Source organism: Camelina sativa, chromosome 12, assembly GCF_030686135.1.
Source record: "Camelina sativa cultivar CO46 ecotype springtype chromosome 12, ASM3068613v1".
Classification (NCBI taxonomy): domain Eukaryota; kingdom Viridiplantae; phylum Streptophyta; class Magnoliopsida; order Brassicales; family Brassicaceae; genus Camelina; species Camelina sativa.
Window position 1 is genome coordinate 8,169,280 of NC_141891.1, and position 12,251 is coordinate 8,181,530.

The 12,251-nt window shown below is 31.1% G+C and overlaps 2 protein-coding genes and 2 pseudogenes across 6 annotated transcripts; 1 reads left to right on the plus strand and 3 right to left on the minus strand.

The window, feature by feature from the left end:
• Positions 1-15: 15 nt before the first annotated feature.
• Positions 16-2,282, plus strand: LOC104730943 (membrane-anchored ubiquitin-fold protein 3). The gene is made up of 4 exons (XM_010450191.3): positions 16-401; positions 499-753; positions 976-1,146; positions 1,908-2,282. The coding sequence occupies exons 2-4, from the start codon at positions 624-626 to the stop codon at positions 1,961-1,963; spliced, it is 357 nt and encodes a 118-aa protein (XP_010448493.1). The 5' UTR covers positions 16-401; positions 499-623; the 3' UTR covers positions 1,964-2,282.
• An 815-nt stretch (positions 2,283-3,097) lies between these two features.
• LOC104733319 (S-protein homolog 20 pseudogene) lies at positions 3,098-3,636 on the minus strand (annotated as a pseudogene). The gene has a single exon (XR_015574559.1). The product of XR_015574559.1 is annotated as an S-protein homolog 20 pseudogene (transcript).
• Positions 3,637-6,086: 2,450 nt separating this feature from the next.
• Positions 6,087-6,840, minus strand: LOC104730944 (S-protein homolog 20 pseudogene; annotated as a pseudogene).
• A 310-nt stretch (positions 6,841-7,150) lies between these two features.
• LOC104730945 (protein TAPETUM DETERMINANT 1) lies at positions 7,151-9,713 on the minus strand. 4 transcript variants are annotated; one of them, XM_010450193.3, is made up of 4 exons: positions 9,587-9,713; positions 8,703-8,902; positions 8,520-8,606; positions 7,151-7,727 (listed from the first exon to the last, which is right to left on the minus strand). In XM_010450193.3, exons 2-4 carry the CDS (start codon positions 8,776-8,778, stop codon positions 7,375-7,377), a joined length of 516 nt encoding a protein of 171 aa, XP_010448495.1. In that variant the 5' UTR covers positions 8,779-8,902; positions 9,587-9,713; the 3' UTR covers positions 7,151-7,374. The 4 variants fall into 4 exon arrangements, with proteins under 4 accessions (XP_010448495.1, XP_010448494.1, XP_087334628.1 ...); XM_010450192.2 differs by having other exon boundaries at positions 8,520-8,612; positions 9,587-9,707; XM_087478502.1 differs by lacking the exon at positions 9,587-9,713 and adding an exon at positions 9,172-9,476.
• Between the last annotated feature and the right edge of the window lie 2,538 nt (positions 9,714-12,251).

Sequence of the window (12,251 nt, forward strand, 5' to 3'; positions counted from 1 at the left end):
ACCCATATCTCAATTATGTTCGACAAGACTATTAAAAAGATTTGGAACCTACGGAAAACATAGTGCCAATTCTAGAAAAAAAGAAAAAAATATGGTGGGAACAGTTTAACTTTAACAGGGGGTAAAAAACCTTAAATTCGAATAAAACGACAGCGTTTGAGAAGGACGATAAAAAGTAGAAGACGTCGGCTTGAGAGAGAGAGAGAAGTAGAAGTGACGACGCAAAACAAAAACAAAAGAAAAAGGTGAAAACCGTCGGCTTGAGTTGAGAGAAGGCAACTTTGGGGTTATTTGGTGCTGGTGGTGACTCTTTGAGAGCCTTCTTTGTTTTTGGTTAAAAAGCGCTTTTTTCATCACACCTCCTCTAATCAAAAAAAAGATCGGAAGCTACAATTCTCTCTGTATTTGAATTTCTTCTCAGTTTATAATCCTCTTTTTTTTTGGTCCTATATCTCAATCGAAGCGAGAGCTCTGATTCTCGTTTTTTTTTTTTTTCAGATCTGAAAGAGTTGTGTTCGGTGGTTGGGTTTTTCATTTTTGAGAAGCGGGATTTGGTGATCGGAGCTGGGGTTTTTAGGCGGTTATCAAGAAGTCAGAAAGAGAGAGAGAAGTCAACGACGGATATGCCGGAGGAAGAGTCGATAGATATCAAATTCAGGTTGTACGATGGCTCTGACATCGGACCTTTTCGGTATTCCGCAGCGTCTACTGTTGATTTTTTGAAGCAGAGGGTCGTCTCCGATTGGCCCAAAGGTTTGTTTTTTAGGGTTTTCTTACGTCTTTTGATTGTCCCTGAATCTTGCAATTTTCTGGTAGAAATGGGAAAACTTTAGAGCTGTAGATGTTGATGATTAGTTCAATTTTTTGAAGTTGTAAGAGTATGAGAAATATTAAGTCTTTTGTATCATTTGTTGTGAGTTGCAGCTTCTTTAAAAATGCTCGTTTACTTTTTTTTTTGTGTGGTTTAATCTTTAGGCAAAACAGTTGTTCCAAAGGGTATAAACGAAGTGAAGCTGATCAGCTCAGGTAAGATCTTGGAGAACACTAAGACTGTTGGACAGTGTAAGACACCATTTGGAGATATTGCTGGTGGAGTCATTGTGATGCATGTTGTTGTACAGCCCTCTCTTGCTAAATCCAAAACAGGTACCTCTCTTTTTTCTTCTTCTTCTATGTTTAAACCAAAACCCACCTCTCTTGTTGTATATCATCAGTTTTTTTTTTTTCTCAATTCTTGTGTTATTTATCTTGTCACTTGTATGGATTTTGATCTTTGTTATATGGCTCAACCTTACTTCTTATATAATATTATCATCTACCTCTAGTCATACTACTAGGCTGGTCAAATTTCATAATAGTGTTCATCAACTAGATTTTGCACAAGTGACTAGGATCAGTACATTGTTTTTTTTTATTTCTAGAAGCATACTTTACTGACTCAATCAACCTCCTATCAGCGTAGATGCATCTGGTGGTTAGTGGTCTTACCTATTTTTGTCTTCACAGAGTGTGAAAGATACTCATCTACAATTCATTCCTAGGTTTCTGGTGTGCTCTTTGTTCTTTTTTTTTTCTTAGTGAGAAAGAAAGCAAAATCAGCTGTAAGCCTACCAAAGGCATGCCATGAGAGAAAAGAATAGCCTGTATTCATTACTGGTCGTCGTCATGGGTCAACAATTAGTTTGACTGACATTCGTTTATTCAAACCTGCTAGACGATGGCTCTTACTTTTTTTTTATTTCAAATCTTCTAGAGAATGGATCTCACTTTGAAAATAGTCGTTGCTAATCTTTAAGATTTTTCTCCATCTTGTTTGTTATAAACAATCTTGACGAAGTCATGAAAACTCGAAGACGTTGTTGATGAATTCGAACTTAACACTTGAATGTTTGTTTTTGATTGAACAGAGAAGAAGGTTGATAAAGCACCCAAGACGGTAATCTGCACATGCACCATTTTGTGAAGGGAGCAAGACATGTATCATACACACGCAGTCTCAATTCTTCCGGTACAGAAGAAACCAAAAAAAAACAAAAGAAAGCTAAAAAAAAAAAAAAAAGTAAAAGTAAAGCTTCCCTTTAAAGCTGTGGAGTTTTTTTTTTTCTATCTTTGAATGTGTAGAAAGAAAATGAACTAAATTCTTTTCAAGGTACCTCTTGTTTCTTATTTGTTTTTGTCCTTACTGTCCCAATGTACTGAAGTTGTATAGGTTACTACTATATTAGGTCGATTACGCGTGATGAAGATTTATTATACTACTATCTACTAAACAGCAACAAAAATTGTGCCTTCAAATATTCATTTCTTCCTTTCACATCATAATAATCATAGTATTGGTGAATTTGCCAAATGGCCAAATTTCTATACAGTCTTTTAAATCTCTAAATTATCTCGCTTTGGCTATATAAAATTCTGAGACTTGTCATTAGATGTTTTGTTGACCAAACCGTTTTGGAGCCTCTTCCGTTTAACCGTTACTTATTATTAATTGAGGGATGCTCTTAATGTGACGACAATAAACAAGTAAGTGATCTGATCTACTTGTTTAGGAGGTTCTTTCTCTGTTGGTAGTCTTCTCCTCGGGGGTTAAGTCAACTTATTATGACCCAATCGGCTTTAGGGTGTGTTCTTGCTCTGGATTTTGACATTTTCTAGCTACTAATTGATATGACTTTATAAAGGGAGAAAGAGTTTGATATTTTGCTTTATCTATCAATGTTGCTCGAAACATTCCACATCCAAATTAAAAAAAAAAAAAACAAAAAAGAAAAGAGGACAGTATGGTCTGGATGATTAATCACTTATTTCAGTATCTACAAGGCTCTTAATTTCCCTAATTCTTTACTATACTATTCTAGAAAAACAGCAGGATTAGTATCAAATCCATACTAAATTACCTTTCACAACCGAGAAGCAGGTCGACATCAAAAGCCCATTCTTAATCCGAACTTGGTCCAAATGAAACTTTGGTTCTTAAACCAACCAGTTTGCATCTTTTGTTTAACGTGTAAGTGTATATGATGTTATGTCTTTTTATAATGTTTAAATTTTATGTCATGTAAGGCTTAGCAAACGGAAAGTGTTACTATGTTAGTTCAGTAAAAAGAAAATAATACCTTTTTATTCTTTAGCTTATAAATATGATGAAACCTTGTTACAATGGTATTCAAATAGCAGGAGGATTCCAAGGAAAACATTTTTCCTTACCTTTTAATAATCTACATGGACCCTTAGGTCTTATACTCCAAACACACGGATTATCTTGACATATACCAATACGATAATCTCTGTTAGCATCAAAAATATCAAACCATTTAGATTGACTTCCATTTTTCCATTGAAAGTGACAAAAGTACAGAGTGGTCTCCCAAAAATTGAGTTTTGCTTGAAATCCCCAATGTTGATGAGGAGCTAAATAATGTGCTCCAAAATCTTCGTCTTTCGATTTGCAGTATACTCCTAATTGAAGATTTGGACCAATATCATTGATGATGTCCACATTTACATGCCGACTAGCCTTGCAAAGACCACCAAAGAAAAATACAATGAATGTGACACTAAATATGAAATGAAATGCTGATGAACTACACATAAGAATATTTTTTATAATAATAACTGTGAATGTTTTATAAAAATAAAAGTATAAGTCTTTTTAGCATCTCATCTTTTTATACTCCATCGGGCAGCAAAAAAGAAGGCTTTTAGCGTCAGTTTTTATTTACCTTGATGTCACTTAATAACCGAGTTGAAAAACTTAATGTTAGTTACAAAACTGTCATGTGTCATTGACCTGACTTTAAATTATTTTGCTTCATTTTAACTAGCGTCATTTAACGGATGGAAGGGAGTACATATTTTAACGACAGTTTCAAATTGATGCAAAAACATTCTATTTAAGTTTTTTTCCTTAGCTTTTGCGTAATAAAATTGACGACAAAAAAAAATTGTCTTTCCCAAAACCAACGTATACAGTACACACGACCAATAATGTTATTTTTCACTAAATTAAATTAAAATAAGAAAAAACTGAAAATAACAATAAATTAATATTCTATTGTTGATAAAAAAAACAATAAATTAATAAATATTTAATTATTCAAATAATAGCACGCATAACAAGTGTCAATCATCTGGACACAAAACAATCAAACGGAAAAATGGCCATTTCCGACATGTACAATATCAAAAATGTCAATTTATACCTATACAAACTCTCGGTGCTACTTTCTAACTATACTCAAATAAAATTCAACTTGACATTTTAAGTGATTTGTATAAAAGTTACAAATTCTATGTTATTTAATCATGGATTTTAAAAAGTCTCCTGAAATTCACTGTTATTGAACTGATGATTTTAAATCTACTTTAAAATCCACTGTTATTCAAAACAGTTTGTGGATTTGGATTTTAATAAATTTTAGGGATTCTGAAAGATTTGAGATGATTTGTTTAGTTAAAAATACAGAAATCCAAATCTCATGGTTTTATGTGGGATTTGAAAGAATTTTACCATAAATCATATCAACTTCCCTAAAATCTATCAAAATTCTAAATTTCTTAAATCTCATAAAATCATCCAAAATTATTGTTTCAATACACCCCCCTTAATGAAGTGGCATCGTATATCAAAACTACGTAGTTTTCATGCTGTAATTTCGTTTTTTTTTAAAAAGGTAAGACTCCAGAATCGAACCCGGGTCCATCAAAGTTTTAATCAACACTTTAACAATATGATCTAGCAGCCTTATTCATAATATTGGAAAACTTTAATGTTTATAACCACATCCGCCTGCGAGAATCTCCTTCCTCTTTCTTGGCATCGTTAATGGCTGCTCTGCCCTGGTTCCTTCACCATCTAGATCCGCCTCCGTTGGTCCAATCACTAATTGTTTACATTCATCGTGGTTTCCCAAGATTTGATTTTTTAACTTTTTGATTCTTTTAAAATTTTGAATTTTGGAGATTCGTTGTTCCTCTTTGATCACAATCATCATCACTAGGGTTTCTGTTTTCCAGTAAAAATTAAGGAATGAGGATGCCAAAATTATCAATGCCACTAACGATGCCAAGGAAGAGAAGAAGAGTATAACAATTATCATTGTACACGGGTAATTATCATTAAATTGTGTTACACGGGTAATCATCATTTCATTATTTTGCTACTATTATGAATATAAGAATATTAGATATATTTAGTTAAGTTGATTAAACTATGACCATGTAAAAATAAATTATGTTGTGGTAAACTGCAGGTTTATATCCTACAATTAACAATCAAATACAATTATATAATCTTACACTAAAAAAAAATATACAACTTCAAATTTTAGTTTAAAAAATAGTCCCGAGGTGTACCGCGGGTCAAAATCTAGTTAAATCATCATAATGGATTTCTTTTTCTCTAAAAATCCTACTAATAACTGATTGTTTCGATTGAATGGTGTTAACTTTTCATAATTGATTTCCTTATCTATAAAAATTCTTATACATGAATATTAAATCGATTTTGTATATTAAATTGAATTCCCATATTTTTATATTTATTGTCTTTTTATGCAACTTTTTAAGGATTAACTTTGTAAATAACTTTTTAAATAAGTATAACTAACTTAAAAGGTAGAACATCAAACATATTTTGTTATATATATATATATATATATATATATTAACATTTTTGAAGTAAAAATTTTAATTTATTTTTATTTTATATGGTTAAAGATAATTACAAGAAATATAAAAATTAATTAACATAATACCAAATTATATAAATTATACAATCAATTATCAATCTTAAAAGAAAAACGATTCTAATATGCTCTCTATATAAAAAATAGTGAGTCATATATATTCACTAAACAAAATTAGAGGACATTAAAGTCTAGCTGATTAATCACATATTTCAATATCTGTAAGGCTCTTAATTTCGTCTCTACTAGACTATTCTAAGAAAGCGCAGGATTGGTATCAAACCATACTAAATTACCTTTCACAACCAAGACATCAAATGTTGGTGTAGTAAAAGGAAAATAATACTATTTTTATTCTTTAGCTTATAAATATAAAATCTTGTTACATTATTCAGCATTTCATGGAAAACATTGTTCTTGACCTGTTAATCTACATGGACCATTAGGTCTTATACTCCAAACACAAGGACGATTTTCACATATATATTGATCTCTCCTAGTTACACGAATATCAAACCATTTAGATTGACTTCTCCATTGAAAGTGACAAAAGAACAAAGTTGTTTCCCAAATATTAATAGCTTCTCTAAATCCCCAGTGTTGATGAGGGACTAAAGATTGTGATCCAAGATCTTTGTCCTTCGATTTGAAGTGTAGTGCCAATTAAACATTTGGAACAATATCATTGATGATATCCACACTTACATGCCGACTAACCTGGCATAGACCACCAAAAAGAATAGCTATGAATGTGACACTAAACATTATATGAATTACAGAGGAGCCACACATTATAAAAAATTTGAATGATACTTATCAATGTTCAATAAAAAATGAACTTCAAGTTTTAGCATACCATCTTTTTATACTTGATAGTCTTGATCACGTGCATCTCTCGCGAATGAATGATTTAAGATTGTCAAAGATAAACTAATATTCTTTACCCTTGTTCGGAAATAATAACCTGAATTTGTAGAGAAAAAGGAAAGCAAATGCTGAACAACTTTGACCAGCAAATATATGCTCCCTTTATTTTGTTATCAAATGATATTCATTTGTTTTAGAAAACGTATACAGTATATCACAAGTCGTAATCTTAGCATTTAGCAACTTATATAAAGATATAAATGCATACATAAACTGATAAAGTTATAAATGCAGGCATAAACCCTTTGAAACAACTATTTCATTATACTAAATTACTTTCTAAACATAAAAGAAAATGTATTTTATAAATTAAAAATCAATAGTATATTAAAGCTGAAAAATAAAATCTTCCCGAAAAAATATATATATATATATATTATCTTTCGAATTTATTTTTTATTAATTGATTTGATCAATTAATTATAAAAAATCAAAACCAAAACCTTTTTAATCATACTAAAAAGAGAGGGAGGGGTAAATCTACTTTTAGATAAACATACTGTAATGATGGTATTCGTATGAATAATAAGGTAAGCTTTATAGAGGGAAAAAGAGTTTGATAGATTCCTTTTTTTTTATATACTTATATATATCACTGTTTCCACATCCAAAGAGAACAAAAAACAAAAGTGGATGATGGTAGCATTCGTATGAATAAAACTAATCTCCATATTTCCGTATCTAATAAGACTCTCTTAATTTCCCTCAGTTGCTACTATCTTATCCTAAAAGAAAAAAGAAAAAAAAGAAAGCAAACAAGCTAAGAGCAGGTGACGAAGGCGACAGAGAGAGGGTAAGGGAAAGTGTTGGCGTAGTGAAAAGAGAGTGTGGAGCCATAAGGCAAAGGCTTGCCGTTGTTGACAAGACAGTCGTCGTAGTGAAGACGCTTGAAGACTCTTGGGTTAATCAATTTAGCTGAGCTAAACCAACCGCAGCTGATGTGGATCCTCGAAATAACGCATCCAGACATACACATGTTGGTAATCTCTACCGTGTAACCTGGTATCCCGCTCGGCATTGGTTCCGTTGCAGCTTGGTTCACCACTATGTCTGTACTCTTGCACTTGTCTCCTATCCTCTCTGGCTCTGCCCTCCTTTCAACTTTTCCTTTTTCTTTTTCAAAATAAACAGAGGAAATTTTTAGTCTATATATTACATTAGCTACATTGTTAAGAAGATAATTTCGAAAATTATTGGATACAAAGAAAAAATAAAGACTCGTACTTTCTAACTCCATTTTCTAGTAAAACTTAATGGAATAATAACCAAAAATTATTGGAGTAGAAGAAAGAAAATATAAAGAGAAATACTATATCAATTTGACAGCTGGATGAAGTAGGAAGCTGTTTAAGCATTGCTCTACGCTACACATGTATGCACACTAGACTAGAGTCAATAGTCAAACAAGTCATCAACTAATTTCACCAATTATTTTTTTTTGTTTTTACTAATTATAACAAACAAGAAGAAAAAATTAGATTCAAGAGCTGATTTGAAAAACTCAAATCTTAAGAGGATGATGTTGTTTGTATTTATTATAATTCAACAGATGATTGATAAGTCATGGAAATAATAGGGTCCACAAAAGTATAACGAACAAAAAGAAACAAAAGGGGAGCAAGAAAACACAGACGTGCGAAAGACTGACGACGACGCTGTGACAAAAATACAAACAAAAAAGGACTAAACGCATCAGGTAAGGTGTGTGTGTGTGTGTTTACAGAGAAGAGCAAAGAGAGAGAGAGGAAGAGGTTCTGATGCATACAAAACAAACAAAATCACACCATTTCACGAGGATCTTAACCAAAAATGGAGCAACCATAGACAAATTTAACAAAATTCAACACAAAAGTTATCAATCATCGATTTGGTAAAAGAAAAAAAACAAAAGTTTCAAAAAATTACCAGGAGAGAGAAGAAGCATCTTCCGATGCGAAGAGCTAGGTAACGTCGTCGTTTTAGTAAAATCCAGATTACCTCTAAGCTTTACCCCTGTTTCTTCAAAACCAATTCATGCACCACTCAGCCAGTGTGTTACTAACAATAAAGTGAATCTAAAATCTGATTTAGGAATTTAACTAGTAGTACCGGAGGCGAGAGCCGTGCCGTGAAGAAGAAAGTATGAGAGAAGTATCGCCGAAATCAGAAGTCGCCGCCGGTTCATGTGGTTAGACGTCGGGAAACTAAAAAAAAAAAATAGCTAATGACGATGAAGCTCTGACTCTCTCTCTCTCTCGTCTTCTCCTCTTGTTCCGTCAACGTCGATGTTTGACTCTTCACCGGAAAATCTGAAAAAAAAATCAGAGGAAAGAGAAGAAAGACCTTTTTATGAGTATATCTATAAATAAAATCACACGACTAGTCTTGTCTTTGCATCAATCGTATCAAATGAACAGTTAAATCATAGGAAAATGGAGATTTTGCACTGCTCCTGATTTAACGAATCTGTTTCAAATTCTTTTTTGACCCCAAAAAAAAAAATGAAAAGCGAAATGTACAGAGAAACAGAGAAGCTTAAAACCCTAAAATCAGAGAAGACGACGGCGAGATGCATTACCAGATTTAACTAGTTTCTGGAGCAAAAAAAACTTCATCGCAAAAAGTAAACAAAAACAGTGAATATTATTCTAAAAATCAAAATCAAGCTAGGAGACGAAAGCGATTCAGGAATCGTATCGTAAAGCGAATCAGGAGACAGAGATGAACCGTATCATAAAAAGCGACAAACATGGAGGAAAAAAAAAGTAAGGAATCGAGTTTCCTGGAAAAAAAGCAATCTGAATCTGACGGAAAACGAAGAGAGTGGAACTTAGTGAAACAGAGAGAAACAAGCAGGAGCAAACAAACAAAAAAGTATCTAACAGAGAGAGAGAGAGAGAGATGATGGAGAAAATTCCAGAATACAAAATACACATCTCCTACAGATTCCATGTACTCCGTACAGTTTTTTTAAAAGAGAGTTTCTCACTCACCTTTAAGTTTCTTCGTCTGCAAGTGGTGTCGCCGAGGTAGAAGACGAAGCGATTTTATAGAGAGAGAAAAAAATGGATGTGGGGATGGTTCTCGTCTGTGTATTATATACACTACAGGTCTACAGTCGTATTTATAGTCCCTTCCTTTTAACAATATTTTGTTTTGATGAAAATTACCCAAAAAAAAAAATTCTTATTATTAGACATGGTAAAGAATAAAAGATGCTCAATTTCGAGTATTATTAATTCACTTTATGTACGTATATGTTCAATAAAATTTGATAGTAGATGAAAGGGAACTCTTTTTGTGTGTTTTCTTCATTTTATTTTGAAATGATGAATTTTTAATATATGGTATAGAGTCGTGAGTCGTGACATGGTTAATGTGGTGGACCGCTTTGATTGATACCGTTAGAAAACTTTAGGAATGAATCTCGCTTGTATCCATCCATCCATCCAACCAACCACAAATGGGTTGGTACGTTTATTACTGATGCAGTTGGTGGTAAAACATATTCTCGCAACAAAGGAAAAAAAGAAAATATTAGGAATACACTACAATATAAGGGTGAAAACGTAATTTCAATAATTATGAACTAGTACTATAATTTTTCTGGATCGAGTCCATGTGAATGGGGAATGAATGATTGTCTTATACTTGTTTTATGATCAGATTAATGAAGGAGGAAGAAGATTGGGTAATTATTTGTATGCAAGTGGAGTAGTAGTAGTATTAAATTGTCACATCCTCACGTGGAAAGAAATCAGAACCACACGAGGTCTCTCTAACACGCGCCTTTAATTGCATTTATGATCCCCCGACCCTGATGTTTTTTTTGTACCCATTTGTTTTTCATATTCTCTCTTTTTATATGATACTTTGTTTTTTGGGAAAATTCCCAAAAAAAACACCAACTAATTTTTATTTGGAAAAAAAAAACACCAACTTTTAAGGCTTCCAAAAAAATACATCAACTAAATTTTTGTGACTAATAAAAACCCAAACTATAAAATGTTTGCAGATTTATACATATGATATCAAACAAAAAAAATATTCCAATTTTACCCTTTATTTAAAATTAAAAAGAAATCATATATATAAAAGTAAGGTTTTGATCTCTCCTTATTGGTTATTTATAAGATTAAAATATTCCAATGTTTATTTATAAGATTTCAAAGATATAAGTTACATTTCTAAAATAATTTAATTAGAGGAGTTAATTATAGTGTGTTTGAGTGATAATGAATGGAAAAAGTCAATTATATATATTAAAGTGAATTATTTATGTGAATTATATATGTTAAACTTGATTTTCTTTTTCTTAAAACCAACATATGTGAATTTAAATTTAACTATGAAAATTTTAAAAATAAATATGAATAGATTAGAAAGGCAAGTAATATAAAAGAAATATTTTATTTATATATAAATAAAATAAAAATTGAAAACAATGTTAAATATATATAATACTTTCTAAATTAAAATATAGAATCAAACTCTTACAACACATATGAGAAATAACAACATTTGATATTGGTGGGAGATGAGGAGAGAATGATTAATTATAAGATGATGATCCAAATTAGATAATTGAGATGAATCTTTAAAATTAAGAACAATGTAAAATATATATGCAGTCTCTAAAATTAAAATTTAGCATTAAAATATTACAATGATATTTCATTTGGTTTTTTGTAACACATACAACAAAAATAGAAATCAAAAACAAAAAAAAAAAAAAAAAAAATTATTTAAGGTATTGTAGAAGTCTAGAAGAGAATGAGAGAATATGAAAAATTTGAAAGTAAAAGAATGTTAATATGAGAGAATGAGATAATGCATAATTTATTTTATTTCAGTTATAATTTTATTTTAATGTGTGAGTTATAAATATATTGTGTTATTTGAGTCTTAAATATTATTTAAAGAAATTAAACAATTACAAAGCAAATAAAAAATAAATAAATTAGAAAGCATTAAGTGAAATCAACCAATAAGGAGAGACCAAAACTTTACTTTTATATATGTGATTTCTTTTTAATTTTAAACAAATAAAATTAAGATTTTTTCAAAGGGTAAAATTGGAATATTTTTTTTTGTTTGATATCATTTGTATGAATCTGCCAACATTTTATAGTTTGGGTTTTTATTAGTCATAAAAAATTAGTTGATGTATTTTTTTGGAAGCCTTAAAAGTTGGTGTTTTTTTCTTCCAAATAAAAATTAGTTGGTGTTTTTTTTGGGAATTTTCCCTTTGTTTTTTTTTTAATAAACGATGATGTTTTTGTACCAAGAAGGCAAGAACTTATATAAACTTGCACCCAAAAATTGTTTAATTTTCATGTCTTTTGGGAGGAAAAATAACTCTTAAATGGGATTGTTCACACTGCATAATCAAAAACTTTTTGTAAAGAAAGATCAACTTAGATTTGATCTTGGTTACAGTGGGAAAAAGAGTAACACTGATCAATTCGAGTCTATAAACGAAAATAAAGGCCAAACAAAACCCAAACCAACAGACACACAAGTAAGCCAAAAAAGCGAAAAACAGAAGTGAGTTTTTTTCTTTTATTTTGACTGGCTCACTCTGGCAGAGAGATGAAACAAGGGACTCGCAACATGACAAGTTGGCTTTTTCGTTTTCAACATTTGCTTTCATTTGTT

What these genes read in the sequence shown, in the direction of transcription:
- LOC104730943 (XM_010450191.3), top strand. Translation starts at nt 624, where the DNA reads ATGCCGGAGGAAGAGTCGATAGATATCAAATTCAGGTTGTACGATGGC. An exon ending in CGTCTCCGATTGGCCCAAAG is followed by an intron (nt 754 to 975) that starts GTTTGTTTTTTA and finishes TTTAATCTTTAG; the next exon opens with GCAAAACAGTTGTTCCAAAG. An exon ending in TCTTGCTAAATCCAAAACAG is followed by an intron (nt 1,147 to 1,907) that starts GTACCTCTCTTT and finishes TTGATTGAACAG; the next exon opens with AGAAGAAGGTTGATAAAGCA.
- LOC104730945 (XM_010450192.2), bottom strand. Translation starts at nt 8,778, where the DNA reads ATGAACCGGCGGCGACTTCTGATTTCGGCGATACTTCTCTCATACTTT. An exon ending in CGGCACGGCTCTCGCCTCCG is followed by an intron (nt 8,613 to 8,702) that starts GTACTACTAGTT and finishes TTGGTTTTGAAG; the next exon opens with AAACAGGGGTAAAGCTTAGA. An exon ending in GATGCTTCTTCTCTCTCCTG is followed by an intron (nt 7,728 to 8,519) that starts GTAATTTTTTGA and finishes ATTTTGAAAAAG; the next exon opens with AAAAAGGAAAAGTTGAAAGG.